Below are 15489 nucleotides of genomic sequence, written 5' to 3' on the forward strand. Positions count from 1 at the left end.
AAAAAAAGTAATCCATCTCAAGCAAAATAATTTCTAGCTTAACTGGCCAACTCTGTAAAGAGGGAGCCCTTCTAGCCTCTTACGGGAAAGGACGCGGCCACCAGCGCTCGGCGGGGCTCAGGGCTCGGGGGGCGGTGAGACCACTGATCACTGTTTGTATCCTTCACTGCTCCCCTTTGGAAATGCTAACTAGGTTATACAGCACGCCCTTTGATGTCCTGATAGGTGCTATTAGATAGCCAATTAGGCATCAACGAGATCGATTGTTTCGGAATGGATGCTTTCTGTTTGAAGTAGCCGTGAACACTAACAGGGCCATCACCATGCTCTCCTTTGCCCACGGGAACAATGCGGGCCGACACACCATAAATAACAAATGCTCTGACTCACCCGGAGCGCTGCGCCCTCCCGGCTCACACGCCGCAGCTATTCCCATTCAGCACTGTGGGACCAAACGCGCGCTTTGCATTAAAAGCGATTTATCACGGAACTCCCATTCAGCTCTTTGCTCAACGGAGGGACAAAGCGCCGAGATGGCCTCGGTGCGAGTCAGTGCAAACCGGAGCAGGAACCCAATTCCCACGCACGCCATCCCGCGCTGCCCAGGGATCGGTGACACCTCCGCAGCTGTTCGCAATCGTCCAGGAAGAGTAACTGAGAGCTGAAATGGGAACTTTTAAACACCTCACCTCCCGAATTCCAATCCGCTGCCGGGATCAGTTCCCTACCAAACGCCTTTACAAAACAACATTAGATCGGAGCTTAAAAAATAAGTGAACAGTTATAAAGAGTAAGAGGCAAAACCTTTCAACAAAATGAATAGAGACTAAAAGATTTCTCCTCTTTCTCTCCCCCCTCGTTTCGGTTGGATTTATCAAGTTAATTGGCATCTAATTACGTATCAAAGAAAGAGATAATGGGCCGCAATTAGACATAATGGCCTGGCGGTGCGAGATCCCTCCCGATTAGCACACAACTCCGAATCACTTCACCTGGTTCGTTAACAGGTGCCGCCAGTGGCTCCACCGTGTCTGGGCGCTGCGGGGGGGCAACCGGCCCTATTCCCAGCAGTTCCCCTGTTGGTTGCTCTCGCCAAATTGGGACAGGTGTTAACGCACGGGCTGCAGCCGGCTCCCTGCCATTACCGCGGCGCTAATTCAATCAGGTTGCGCACACACTGCGGGGAGAAATGCTTTGAAGTCAGCGTTCTACCCTCCCACCCCTTTTTCCTCCCCAGGGAGTCCCGTTTTCAGGTTATACAGCCGCTTCCTCGAGAGCCGCCAGCACCAAAATGCTCCTCCCCAACTCAGCCACCCGGCCCTGCCATTTGCGGGGGGGTCGCAGGCTGCGCTTTGTCCCGCCGGCATCATTCCTGCCCGGGTGGTGGCTGTGATGCGATTAAAGACACAAAAAGGGTGTCGAAATGGAGGTCGCTCTGGTGGAACAGTGTGGGTTCCCTGCTGTGCCCGTGAGTGCCACCGGCCCCGGGGCGAGTGGCCCGTGCACTGCTCGGGCTGGAGCGCTCTGCCCCGTTCCTTTTTTCTTTTTTTTTTTCTCCTGCCTCCAGCCAGAGGCTACCAGCACAGAGGCCCATTGTAGTATTCTAAGATCACTGGAATGTTAACTTCTAGAGAAAGAAGATTTTTGCGGTTAGAATAGGTGTTAACGTTTGTTCGTAGGGATCTTTTGGTAACTGTATGCGCTCAGCCAGACGAGCATCACCCCTCATGTTCGAAGCTGTTGGGGTATAGGACAGTATTTGCAAGCTGGGACTGTCAAAACGGGGGCAAGACTTTTCGTGTGTTTGTTGAGCACGTATGTGGCCAAGGAATCATTACGTTTAGTGATCATTAGCATCTTTCCCACCAGAGCTCAGCTTTTCCATCGCTGTTAGTTCTGTAGCTCATACACTCAGGTTACCCCTGCTAGCCAGACCAAGCCCAGAAAACCTAATAGGACTTGCCTGTGTGACCGAAGGACTCAAGTCCATTAACTCCTCAAGCATCCTCTACTCCGAGGTTGTTCCACATCCCTGTTTGTCTCTACAGCCCCAGTAGGATTAAATTGTAGCACCGCACATTGTGCTGGCCTCTGGCCTCTTCTAAGCCTTTGCACAGAAGGGAAAGTTACCCCGAAGAGCCATGCTTGGGTGTAGAAGGGTGCAGTTAGGCCAGGCTTGTACAGCCTCATATTAACCCCCATCACCCTCTACCCCCAGCCAATTCCGGCCCTTAGGAATTGCCTCCCCCCCTCTGCGGGTGGCAGCGTATTGTTCTCTCTCCCTTGAGACCTTTCATCTCCCTCGCTCCCCCCAGGCCCCATTTGGTTGGGGCCAGGCTGTTCCCCAGCGTTGCAGCAGCCCCAGCCCACTGCCCCGAGGGTTGTGTGCCTCCGGCCTGGCCTAAGACAGCACCAGGAGCTGTTCTGATGGCATTCCGAGTGAGCAAACCATCTGGGTTCCTCCTGTGCTGAACATGATTAAAAGACCCCTCCACATTTGTCCCTTTAAAAATGGGATAGTCAGTTTGACTCTCCTTAGTTTTTTTTTCCAGATAACTTGTATATTTATCGATCTTGAGTGTATTGCTATCTCTAAAATGTCTCTGCTCAATTGAAGAACATTTTGGAGGCATCGGTTTCCCAGTGATATTTGAGAGAGCAATAGAATTTCAGATTTCTCTCCCTTCCATTTTTTTTCCTTCAAATCAATACAGTCATTTAATAATATTTGAATTTGAAAAATAAACATTCAGTTGGATTTTTTTTTTTTAATCTCCTCATAACAAATTTCCTTAAACTCTAGTATCTTCCTAAAAAAGCCTCAGGAAGATCAATAGCACCTAAAATCCTTATTGCTATTCTGAAACCTTTGCATTAGAGCCACATTAACAGTGCAGCTGTAAGCAAATAGTAACCTCAAAAGACTAAACAAATGCAGCATGGATTAAAATATTAAGGAGACTTCCAAATGTTGGAGCTACACAGAAAAATCAAGGGCTATGGCCTTTGGAGGGACATACAAGTTACTTTGAACCAGGTGGATGTATTCAAAATGACAGTGATCCCTGTATAAAAACGAAATATTTGTGTTCAAGAATGACTAACAGCGAACCTTCAGACCATTCATGATAAGATCCCACATTACAAGTGCACCAGAAATCTTCTAAAAACCCCGGAGACCAGTTCTGAAGTGATGGAAATGTTTATTTATCTTTTCATGTTAGCTCACAATCAGCTTTGAAAGATTTACACTTACATCAATCAAGGATAATTTTTCACAGCCCTTTCTCTAGCCTGAAATCAGGCCATTTTAATAAAATCTTCAGACATTATCAAATCGTGAGCATTATTCAAACAAAAAGTGCACAGCACAATGGTAACAAACTTTACTGCCATTTAGATAAAAATAGCTTTGAAATGTTGCATTTATTTTGATAATCACCCTCATACCCCCTTAGGCACATGCAAGACGCTGAGACACTTGTAAGTTGAAAGGCCAGATCCCAAGATTCAAGATCTTTCCAAGATCTGTTTTACGCAGTAGGCCCTTGTTAATCCACTGAGGGCTCCCATGAAATTGTGGTGAGGTATTTTCATATATTTATAGAAAGCCACTTTTTATATCCTAAAAATCATATTCCATATGCTATTTCAAGGTCTCCATTACAAATTCTGCTGTCATTGCAGGCCCAGTAGTAAATACTGGTAACTAGTTCCTGATATATCTACATGTCTTGTTAAAAGCACAGCCCCCTCCTGAAGTGCCATATGGGAAGCAGCTGAGAGATTGGACAGCCATTAAAGGGAATAGGGAAATTCATGCTTTTTGTATGTATCCTCGGTAAATTGCAAGGTATAACACAAGAAAGATTATTCTTTCTCTACTAGGGCCTGGACAGATTTAGAAAATAAGGACTGTGCTTTATTTAATGAGTAGGAACTCTTTCAGGGCAGGATAAGTAGTTCTGCAGTCCTTGTGACCAATTGAGATGAAAACTGAAAAAATGTTAAGGTTTGTTAGGTGATTCCATTTATGCTACCATTTACCCCACTATGTTTGAACTTGACGGGCAGCTTGGCCTGAAGTCCATGATCTGGATCGTCGATCAATATCTTGCTCAGCGCTGCACCAGAACTACTCCAGCAGGCAGATGCAGGCAGGGGCAGCCCAGATATAGTTATTAAATATTAGTGCAAATTCTCCTTAGTCACGGTCCGTACCAGCGGGTCAGACACTCAGCAAGAAAGCCCTGGGGTCCCTGTATCCTACAAAGCAGGGAGCTGCCCAGAAGCCCACAGGCTGTGCTCTGCAGGCATTGCTGATGTCCAGGGCAGGTGCTGGCAATGCTGCCAAGGCAAAGCCCCCCGGGGCAGCCTCACGACCGGGTAGAGGTGGCGGCCGGGCCATGTAGGTGAGTGGCAGGGACACCTGAGGTCCTAAAGGGAGCGGTGGAGTGCAGAAAGGTTCCGGCCTCAACTCTTGCAGTTGCCTCTTGAGCTTCATTCGGCGGTTCTGAAACCAGGTCTTTATCTGAGGGAAAAGGGAGCGGGGCAAGAATTGAGATCCCTTTCTAGACCATCAGCCACCTCCCACCCCATCGTCCATCCCGGCTCCCCGCACCGCGCTCACCTGCACCTCGGAGAGCCGCATCCTGCCCGCCAGCTTGCGGCGCTCGGCGGCGCCCAGGTAGCGGTGCCTCTGAAAGGAGCTCTCCAGGGTGTTGATCTGCTCGGGCGCTGAACGCCGTGCGCAGCCGCCGGCCGCCCCTCGGCTCCTCGGGGCACGAGCACTCGCGGCCCCGCTCCTCTGGGGGTTGCCCCGCTGCACCTGGACATGGAGAAAAAAAAGGGTCAGGCAGGCCCTAGGGATACCCGTCCGCCTCAATCCCTTTGGGATTGGGAGAGGCACACAGCTCGTGTAGCCCTCCCATCCCGAAGTGAGCTGCAGTTACCTGCAGCGGGGGGTGTTGCCGAAGGCTCCCTGCTGCTCCTGCCGCCTTTCCCGGCGCCTTTCTCCTTGCTCCGTTCGCTCAGTCCGGGTCTGGAGCCTGAGGCGAGCCGGCGGCCGGCGGCCGAGGGTGATGCTCGGTGCGGGGTGCCCTGAGTGGGACTTTTGGGGGCCTGGCTGCTCTGGGACAGCCACTCCACAGAGAAAGGAGCCTTGGTCATCCTGCTGCGTTTTGGAGCTGCCGAGAAGGAGAGTGTGAGGAAGCACGAGTCCTTTATACCTCAAGTCCCGGAGGAAAACGTTGTTTGTATAAATACACATCAAAGAGCCAGATAAGTATCATCTAATTGCCATCAGTCCCCCCCTCAACAAAAGATACCGTTCACACATTGCCACAGCTCGAGGAGGCCCGGCTCCGCCGTGTCTGCCCCTGGAGGTGTTCGCTCCACCGTCAGTGATTTACAGCTCCTGTTGCAACCTATCCCGATGCAAATGGCATTTATGGTGCTGAGCGGCCTCAAATGGCACTGGGGAATGCACCCCGGGGGAGCGCGCAAGGACCCGCTCCCCCGGGCTCGAAGGGTCTTCGAGAGACGGCTTTTTTCATTTCAAGCAGACGAGCCTCTGTCTAAATGGATCTTCTGAGCCTCTCTTCTCTGGCCTGAGCACCGTGCTCCCCAGACAGCCCGAGGCAGGCATTGCGTGCTGCTGGAGCTGCAGCATCGCAGCATAGACACCAGAGAGAAGGAAAAAGTTGTGAACCAGAAAGAAGTAAATGGCAAGGCTGTTGGGTTGTATGGGCCGGCTCCTGGCTGCTTATATAAAGCAGTTTTCTGAACTAAAGAATCAGAAAAAGACAATTATTCCTTAGAGTTTGCTCTATTTCATATACAGAATTCGTGCCGTATTTTCCTTACCCAATCTTTCCAGCTGTACAGGACCCACAGAGTTCTCTACTATCTCACTCTCCACGTCTTTCCCCTTACCACCTTATGTGTGCTGTTCAGAAGTGTTCCCATCCATTTTGGGTTTTATGTACATCAGTACTTGGCTGTTGCAGTAATGCCTCAGCAGTACATTGACAAAAAGTTTCTGGTGCCTTAAGGATGCCCATCCCACCCCTGTCTGACATCAGCTCACCTCCAGAAATTGTGACTGCAGTTCTGATCTGCCCATCAGTGTTGCAGATTTCCACCTCACACCCATCCACTGCCACCTGTACACAAAATCAGTGCTTTGCTGTCTATCCAATTGCTTGCTCTGTTATTCTGCCAGTCCTGTTTGGACTTAGCATTTGCTTCTCTGGTCATAGTTAATGTAATTTATTTCCCAGGCTCTATTTCCTAGGCTGTCAGTGAGGTAGGGGATCAAAGATTGAACCCCTCCTATTCAGTTTGCATCTAAATATTTCAAAGTTTTCAAATTTAATAGTATAAATTCATATCTTTTTTTACTTAAATCGATACAGTAAGTAGTTTTACTCAAACCATCTTCATCTATGATTCCTAAAACCTACATTTCAACCTCCTGTTCACTCAGAATATGGTTGTTAGATCTAGCCATCTTTAAATTCCACCCCAAGGAAATAAGTAAGTCCCTTGTGCCCAGGTTATTTTCATCCCTTACCCCTATGTAGTATTATATATATACATATAAATCATACATGGTATACTATATACGCTGCATGCATACATATAATAAATACATATTTATGTTTATAAGTATAAAAATATATAAAATAGTCTATCTGTAGGACTTCACCAGCTTTATGTTCTGTCAATAATAAAGGCATTGGCAAGCTGTTGGATTGGAAAAAAAGAATATGTGACATATGATGGTGTTCTATAAAATAGAAATCTCAGATTTTAGCATACACTGGTGCATCTGTCACATCATTTCTTTACAAATTTGAAGACATTTTCACCATCTGAGCTACAAATTACATCTTTACACACTGCTGGCTCATTAATGCATTTTACTGAGGCGAATGTCACAGCGAAAAGATAGTGTAAATCGTTGAGCGCTAAGAGACACAAACTGATCATAGTGTGACAAGGTTAAACCAAGTGTCATTTCCATTATACATAAATTGTATAAGCACCCTGGATAGATGGCAGATGATTTCTGAATGTAACCATTTCTACAATATTTAACAGTTTAATTTTATCTATGTTTCTTAAGCTCTTTCTATTCCTATGCATTATTCATCAGGTGTTTGTTTGAAAACCTCATGCAAAAGCGTGATTCTGAAATACTGTGTTTAGAATCAGGTGATATTGCCAACGGGTCAAAAATCTGCTTACACTGATGTCCCTGGGCTTTTGCAGAGATAAGCAGGAAGAGATTGCCCCTTCACTTTGCTGCTACAAAGACTGAGAGACAAAGAGCTCAGACACAGACACGACTGTCACTAGCAAAAGTCATAAGATCTGCTTTGCAAATAAAATGACAGTAAGTTTTGCAGTTGTTTGTACAAAACACAGTTGTTCTCTCTATGGACTCAGGACCTTCAGCATGAAAATAAATGACTGCAACTCCTGAAGGCCAAAGGAGACTGAGGATAGTAATGACAAAAGCCAGCCCAGGCCCAGCCATCATGTGGGAGGTGATGTAGAAGGAAACATTTTAGCATTCAGGGAAACTACAGTGAGTTGAGATTTGTCACTTTACACAGACCACTGTCTTTTTTTGCAAGCAGATACTGCAGTCAAAGTGGGCAAGTTATGGCTTTGTAGAGGTTTGGCTGGTATAGGATGGGACCAACATAACAGCCCTCTAGAAATGTGTTTACACGACACTGGTCTCAGTCTAAGGAGGTTCTGCAGAGCAGGGCAGTCCTACCTGGATGCCTACTACGCAGTTGATAGCAGATATTTTGGTTTAGCAGTCCAGCCTTTGAGCACGAAATGCTTTTCTACATCTTCCAATACAAAGGCCAATTCCCTACTGAGCCAGATGACTAACCTGAAGGACTGTGCTCTGAGACATCTACTTCCCTCTGAAGCTTTGAAAGAACTGAAGGGAAAGTAACTTCCAAGCACCTTCAGAAGAGGTAATGGAGAAGGCTGCCAGCATTTTGCCTTGCTGCAGCAAAGGTGCAGAAGACCAAAGGAACTGCTATTTTGTAAGAGTAGGTTACTCTTTCTTGTTACAACAGAGTCCTGTGAGACTGGAGTAGAGTGAGCACGTGGTTGTTGGGAGTAGTGGGGTTGTGGTGCAATAAAACAGTAAAAAGGCAGCTAAGGACATGCCGGATTCATCTGTGTGTTCATCTATGGGCATGCATAATTCCTTCTGAGAGATGCCCACTGAAGTAAGGGCTGCTGGCAGCTGCTGTGCCACGTATGTGATCTTAGTTCTGGCATGTTCATCCAACCATTGCTATTTCTGAGAAATCACTCTTTAGGACTTAAAAGCATTACAAGTGGCCTTTAAGTAACCTTTTTATCATCAATTACTATATCTTTCCTCCCTGACAGAAGAAGAGCTATTTTTTCCATGAGAAATGAAAAGACCACATGTGCAGAAATACCAGGAGAGCCTGGAACAAACAGAGTGACAAGGCATAGACAAAAATTAAATTTCTCTTTGTGCTTAGAACTGATATAAATCAACACAGTGCTCAAAATGCTGGGAGCTCCTACATCCCCTTACTATAAGGCTGCTACCAGAATCTGAACAGCCAGTGAAATCTTTTAAAAAATACAAGTTCTACAGGAAGAAAACACTTACTTGGATTGGTTTTAGTAAGCTCTTACCCAGTTTAGCCAGATTAAAAAAGAATTCAAAGTTGTTACAAATCAGAACTATATTTAAACATGTACTGCTGTTGCTACAGAGGCAGGGTTACCAGCAGAAATTTATCATTGTTATTATTTCTAACTACAAAAAAACTATTAGAGTTGAAAAGCAGCCAAGTTTCAGGCATGCAAATCCTTCTTTGGTGGTCATTGCTGTCATACTGTAACTGAGAGATGTCTCTATGGACACACTTCTCAGACAAAACTGCTCAAAAGTTTGGACTTGGTTTAATTCTTCATAGCCTAGCAAGGATAATTTTCTAACTACTACTTTAAAAAAATAGCATGAAAAGGGACCCTAGAAATGATCCTATCTCTCAGAATAAATGGGAATTAATTGTTAGGTCCACTAATATGTTTTGGGATCTGGGTTGTTTTAGGACTATGAATTATACAGGAATTCAAAATACACCTATGCAGAATAATGTGTATACATAAATTCACGAGTCCCATTGGTTTTAACAATTATTCAGGTCACTTGGACTGTCAGTCTGATCAAGACCACAAAAACAAAACACTGAAATACCTTAAAATCTTGTCAAAATCTGAGAGGCTTTTTCAGGTGCTTTACATCAAGGGCTTTTTCTCTGTCAGTATTAGCTGAAGAATAAATGTTCCCAATGTGGGAACTTCTGTAATTAAATTTAACAGCTCGTTTAACGTAAAACTGATAACAGAATATTTCATGCACTATTTTCACTTTCTGCTTCTTGCAAATTCCTTCTCAAGAAATACAGCTGTACTATCACTTCCAGAAAGCAACCTTTCACTTTCAGCTATCACATAATCTTTTTTCCCCCTTAATTTTTAGGCTACCTTGGGTCATCTGTCACCCTTTGTGCCCATCCTGGTCTATGTTCTACAATGCTGCACGTCTGAGCAGTGAAAACATTTTACTGACTCTTTATTCATCCAACACAAATCAGATCTTTGTACTGCTCCAAAACCAGCTTCCTTATATCAATGAGAATGTTACCTATTTCAAAAATGGGTTTCAAAGCTCTTTTCCATTTCATATTTCTAATTATTTCTTCCCCTTTTCTGTCTTTCTCACATTACACTGTTTCTTCCTATTTTCTTTATTTCAATCACTTACATCACTCTGGAAAGGTTACTATTAGCTGAAGAAGAAAACTTTAACTCTGAATAATGCAGAACTATAGCAACAGAGGACAACTGACCCTCTGCCTCCACTGCACACCAAAGCAGGGGAGCACAGACGTCCCGACATTTCCTCTCAGCTTAATAATAAGGGAAAAGTGAGAACATAGTGGGGGAGGGCAGGAATACAGTTAGGTAAGATGCTTAGCTACTCTAACAATATGTGATTCAGTGTCTGTGTTCATCCCAAGCAAAGCAGTGTACTTCCTCTGACAGGCTTCACAAGTCGAAGGAAACTTTAAGATTTAAAGATATAGGATTAAAGGGAGCAGTTACACATATAGTTTTACAAATGGGATGCAAATGCTTCTTCTATTTTACATTTGCCAGCTTCTAAAGAACAGATTTTACATAGTCACCTGGAAAGTCAATCACTTTTTAAAATACCTTTGCTCTCAGTGCGGCGCGTACATCGTGAAACGTTGGAAGGCTCTCTTGTGCCATCTCCCGGTTGTAGTAAGACTTCACATGCAGGAAACTGCCGCACGAGGGAAGGAGAAAAGTTGGAGAAATTTAGTCGAGGCAGTGGCTTTCCTGGCGGTGAGAGAAGACCGCCAGAATTTGCTTTCCACTTTCTCTGGACTTACAGATGTGCACGGAGGGCTTTTGCCTCTCTTTTGCTTTTAGAATTAAGGCACTTTCCCACTACATTAACGTAAGCATATAATTGAAATTCTGCATTCCTCCGTAACATCTCCTGCACGAGTTTAAGTAATGTACATTCTGCCCACACCTATTATATTGCTACATATCAGTGGTAAAATAGTAATAAAAACCTTGAAAATTTGTGACTGGAGGGTGATGAAATTAATAAATTGATGAAAGATATTCACCAATTGCAAGTAAACATTTGAATTTTAGTCCAATCCACTTCATAGAAAACACTGAAAGGGCTGAAGATCACTGCTGAGTCCCTCTGCATTCTCAAGGACAGGAACAAGAAGATGTGTGTGTACACTCATCACAATTTGATCTGAGCTGTTCTCACAGATCCACAGGAAAGGGGATCCGCAGGCGGGTACCCCTATTCCAGTGCTCAACAAGACACTTTCCAATGTAAAAACTGAAACACAATCAACTCTGCTTCAAAATTAATACTTCTTGCTTTGAACTTCACGAAGCATGGAGAAAACTAGTTCTCTTCCTTGCTACATAAAACTTTTTACAGCAAAATTTCACACACACAAAGTCCTACTCAACATAGTTTTTTCTAAGTCTAATTCTTATAATCTGTGTTTTTAAAAAATACTATTTTAATTGCTATCCTCCGGTCTCTTTTGTTTTGTCTGTGTTTCTTAAATGCAGTGTCTAAATTATAAACTATTCCTGCTGATGTCCACTAATGCCAAATAGAGCAAAATAATTACCTTCTGTCATATATGGCTCTCTCACAGTACATCTCAGGTCTTCTTGCCTTTTTTTCTTCTTATTTTCTTCATTTTGGAAAACTCTACAGATGGGTTCATATTCAGTTTGTGATACATTGTGGTCCCAAGAGTTTCTTTTCTGAGTTCCTTAGTTTTTCATTTCACAGTTTTCCCTTAAAATATAGGAGTTAGAGCTTAAATTTAAATCATTATCACAATTATTTTGAGTTTAATCTTCTATGCTGCATGGGTATGTTTTCCAGTCCATCCTCCATATCATTAGTCAAAATCCCAGACACAGCTGGATCCAGGCCCTATCCTAATATGGATAGCCCTACCCCTACTACACCCCCTCATCTTCACAGTTTAACAAGCAGTAGTAATTAGTCTTTGAAATGACTAATTAGTTGTGTACCCAACTAACAGTACATTCACCTGGATATTAACAACCCAATACATAAGCAGGTCACATAAATCTGTTGTAAAGAGATTTATAGACTTAAACATACAGTATGCTGGGTTTTTTTTCCCCACATATTGATACAGTTATGCTGACAAATGAGACCATTAGGTTTTTCAAAAATTACTTTATGGACAAATGCATGATAGCATTTAAAATTATTTTCTAAGCTTGTAGAGATTTCAAGTAGATTTTTTAGTATCTCTTCTGGTATCAAAGTTAATCTGGCTGACAGTGTAATTCCCCAAGACATACTCTTTACCTTGCCCCTCCACTTATTCCTGTCTCCTTTTCCCAATTTTGATTACTATTTTCATTCCTAGTTCTCCAGAAACTCACACATTCTCCCTAGATCGAAAGTACAACACCACCAAGATTATTTCAGTTTTGCTCCTTATTCACTATTGAACAGATTTAATCAGCTTTTTTTTTAATCGAAATTAGCATGATAGACTCCCATTCTCACTCCTAGTTCCTGATTAACTTTGATCACAGCATGCATTGTTGAGAGAGCAGGCTGTGAAACAGCAAATGGCTTTACCACCATCTAACAGTTATCCACCTCTTCTGATCAGCAAAGAACTCTATGTAACAAAATTTTTGAAGAATCCATCCTTACTGTTTTGCTTATCTATTGTTGGCAATAGCATTTTGTCTGTCCAGTTTTATTCCTAACCTGCTGTGCTATTCTTTTCTATTTTTCTTGCTAATTCACTCCTTTTTGCTTCTCCTGCTTCTACCTTTTTCAGTACTTCCCTTTCTTTTTTTTTTCCTGTCACATCATTGATGAGCCCATGCAGTCAAACTGCTCTGCTGGTCCTCTTCTCTTTACATGAGGATGGGCTGTTTCCGTATTTAAAATATAGCCTGTTTTGGAACAGCATTCACCTTTTTGTTTTTTTTTCTTTTTGTAAGAAACTTCCTTAGAATCCCTTCCCCAGAATCTTATGTACTAAACCCTTGAACATACTGAAATTTGCTTTTTGAAACCCAGCTGATCAACTGATGTTATCCTGTTTCTCTCATCTCCTTCTTTCCTTTCAATCATGAATTGTTTCTTATTTGTCCTCACAGTAACTTTCTTTTTGACTGCTTTTTACGTTCAGATTTTCAACTAGTTGCTCTCTATTAATCACAGTAAAATCTGAGATAGTAACCTGATTGTCTCACATACTCTTTCTGGTTCATGATTCTCTAAAGACCCTATGGCATCTAGCTCTTTTAATTTATACACAGGAAAAGATATGTACATTTCAGAACAACTATGTGCAATATTGAATTACCTTTTAGTATATAGTACTTGCAGTATTCTTTCCTCTTGTCTTTCCTTCCTATGCATTCTTGTTCCTTTCAATACTTTGTAAAGACATTTTGTCAAGCCGTTTACCTTCATGGAGAGCTGTTACTGTGCTGATGTCTGGAGATCTATACACTCATCTCAGGAGTCACCTGTTTTCTTTGGCCTTTATCTTCACACATTTTGCCCTTTCAGTTCTCTGCATCAAGACACTGAAGGGACATCAAGACACTTCCTCCTCAGCATAAAGGTTTATTTATACCTTCCCTTTTCCACAAAAACAGAACAGTAATCCTACTCTATAAACAGCTGATGATTCCCACCTACCACACAGAACCTTGCACTTGTCTGTGGAACATACCTTATTTTATTTTGGCTCATTATTTCAAGTTGTCAATATCATTTTAATCTTGGTCTTTAGCATGCTTGCAGAGCCCAACAGATTTAATTCATCTTCAAAAAACAGAACATGTTAATGAAGGCACCAAGAACACCAAGTGCAGGTAGTCCCACAATATACAACTTTTCATTTTCACAAGCTACTGTCAATCATTCAGTGATTATCCAAACAATGGCAGATTTGCCACTTTTAGCAGCTTTATTTCCTAGTCCTGTTTCCCTTGCTTGTTTACAAAAAAATACAGAATATCCATTACAGAAGTGAATAATTTACTACTGTTTATGTTTATGATCTTTATGAGATACGAACAAAAATGAGCATCCATTTGCAGAGATTTTGAGTCTGATGTTTATGCTCAACTGTGCCCAGTCAAGCCTTCCAAAGTACACCTTTTGGTAACAATAATTCAAATCACCCAGTACTTCAAGCCCTTCATTTCATTATGACATATTAGTTCTACCAGTATAAAACACATTACTACTTCAATATCTATCAAAAAACAGAATATATTTCTGTTCATTCATTTCATATGTCAACATAAGGACAACAAGACCAACTCTCACATTAGAATGAAGAATTAAAGAAATAAAGTAATCTTACAGCTAAGATCCAGGACAGATTTACAAGACAGTTTAGATGATTATCTGCAAATTTATTACATTTATAATATTTATATTTTTAATTAGTAAATGAAGACAAAAAATAATTCATAGTTGAACAATATCTGTTAGTAAACCACATCCCAAAGATGAGCACTCTAACAATTCAGTTTGATTTATGCGATTTGAGTTTTCAAACTGCATTTCCAAAGTTTTCAGATTCCTTCTCAAATTCAAAATGCATTTTAAAATAACTATATGTAAAGCATTTTTGAGAAAGATTTGCTTAAAAAGAAGGAAAGTAAGAAGAAAAAACTTTAAACAGAATGCAGCAAGTTTTTGTGTTGTAAGGATGAATATACATTGGATTGCTTTTAAGCATCTATGAGAAAAGAAAATCATTTATCTACAGTCTTTCTATCACTGTAATATCAAGGACTGAAAAAACAACCCATATGCCTATCACTGAAGGACTGTTATCTTCCCTCTCTTCAAACTCTAGTTTATTCATTTGTTATTTAGAAACAGATTTCTTAACATTTTAGTCACTTGCAAATCACTTACTGAGAAGTTATGTGTCTGAGTAACGCTTAAGAAACAAATCCAACAGAGAAATATAGAAAAGCAAAGTTTAGAACTGGCTGAAAATTTTTCAAGGAAAGAAACTTGCCAGAATTATGAATCAGTGGTGACTCATGAAATATTTTCCAGTTTCTTGATCCAGACTTCTACAGAATACTTCCTGGTAATCAACAGAATCCATCCACATTTCCTGACAGGCTTCTGGAAGTATTGGAGCTGTGGATCCTGAAAACCTGCTTTCAAATGCAGCTAGTGTAACTAGGACACAGTTTCCAGCATTCTTGCAGAAGTTCTGAAAAAAAAACAAGGAGCTTGGGAAAAGAAACCTGCAAAGGTGCACAGAAAGAGCACCAATGCACAGGAATGAGCACAAGAAATAGAAATATGGAGAATATTTCATTGAAGAAACTCTGGGTCACTGTCTGAAAAAAAAAGTGCCACGAAACCAAGATGAGCGAGGGATATGTAGAAAAAAGGAACTAGGACAGCTGGTGGTAATTCTGTCTGATAGAACAAGCTCAATTTTTCCATGCACTATAATTTGGCGTTAGAATGGAAGAGTGGGGACAGACTGAATAGCCCCTTATTTATACAATACAGTTACTGATGCCAATGTTTTCTGCCAGCTAGATAGAACAGAACTTGCTGCTTTCACATGTCATGCCCTGTGTTTTCTTTTAAAGGAACATTACCCCCAGAGATAGAAAAGTTTAGCCCAAATCCTGCTGCACATTACTCATAAATAAGCAGTACCATTAGATGCTAGACATAACTTTATTGAGAAATCTGTGTCAGATAATATAAGATGTGCATACATCTGTGTTTATGGACAAAAATAAGACTGGTTTCCTTGCAAAAGTGATTTCCACCTACCC

General features: G+C 42.1%; 1 protein-coding gene across 1 annotated transcript; it reads right to left on the reverse strand.

Annotated features, from left to right (window-relative positions):
- Positions 1–3115: 3115 nt before the first annotated feature.
- On the reverse strand, positions 3116–15483 carry LOC104911983 (homeobox protein VENTX-like). The gene is given in 5 exon segments (XM_031554456.1): positions 3116–4531; positions 4631–4735; positions 4737–4828; positions 4953–10387; positions 11277–15483. Coding segments are annotated over 4 exon segments (717 nt in total). The 5' UTR covers positions 5170–10387; positions 11277–15483; the 3' UTR covers positions 3116–4228.
- Positions 15484–15489: the final 6 nt, after the last annotated feature.

This window comes from Meleagris gallopavo, chromosome 8, assembly GCF_000146605.3.
Source record: "Meleagris gallopavo isolate NT-WF06-2002-E0010 breed Aviagen turkey brand Nicholas breeding stock chromosome 8, Turkey_5.1, whole genome shotgun sequence".
In the NCBI taxonomy this organism is placed as follows: Eukaryota; Metazoa; Chordata; class Aves; order Galliformes; family Phasianidae; genus Meleagris; species Meleagris gallopavo.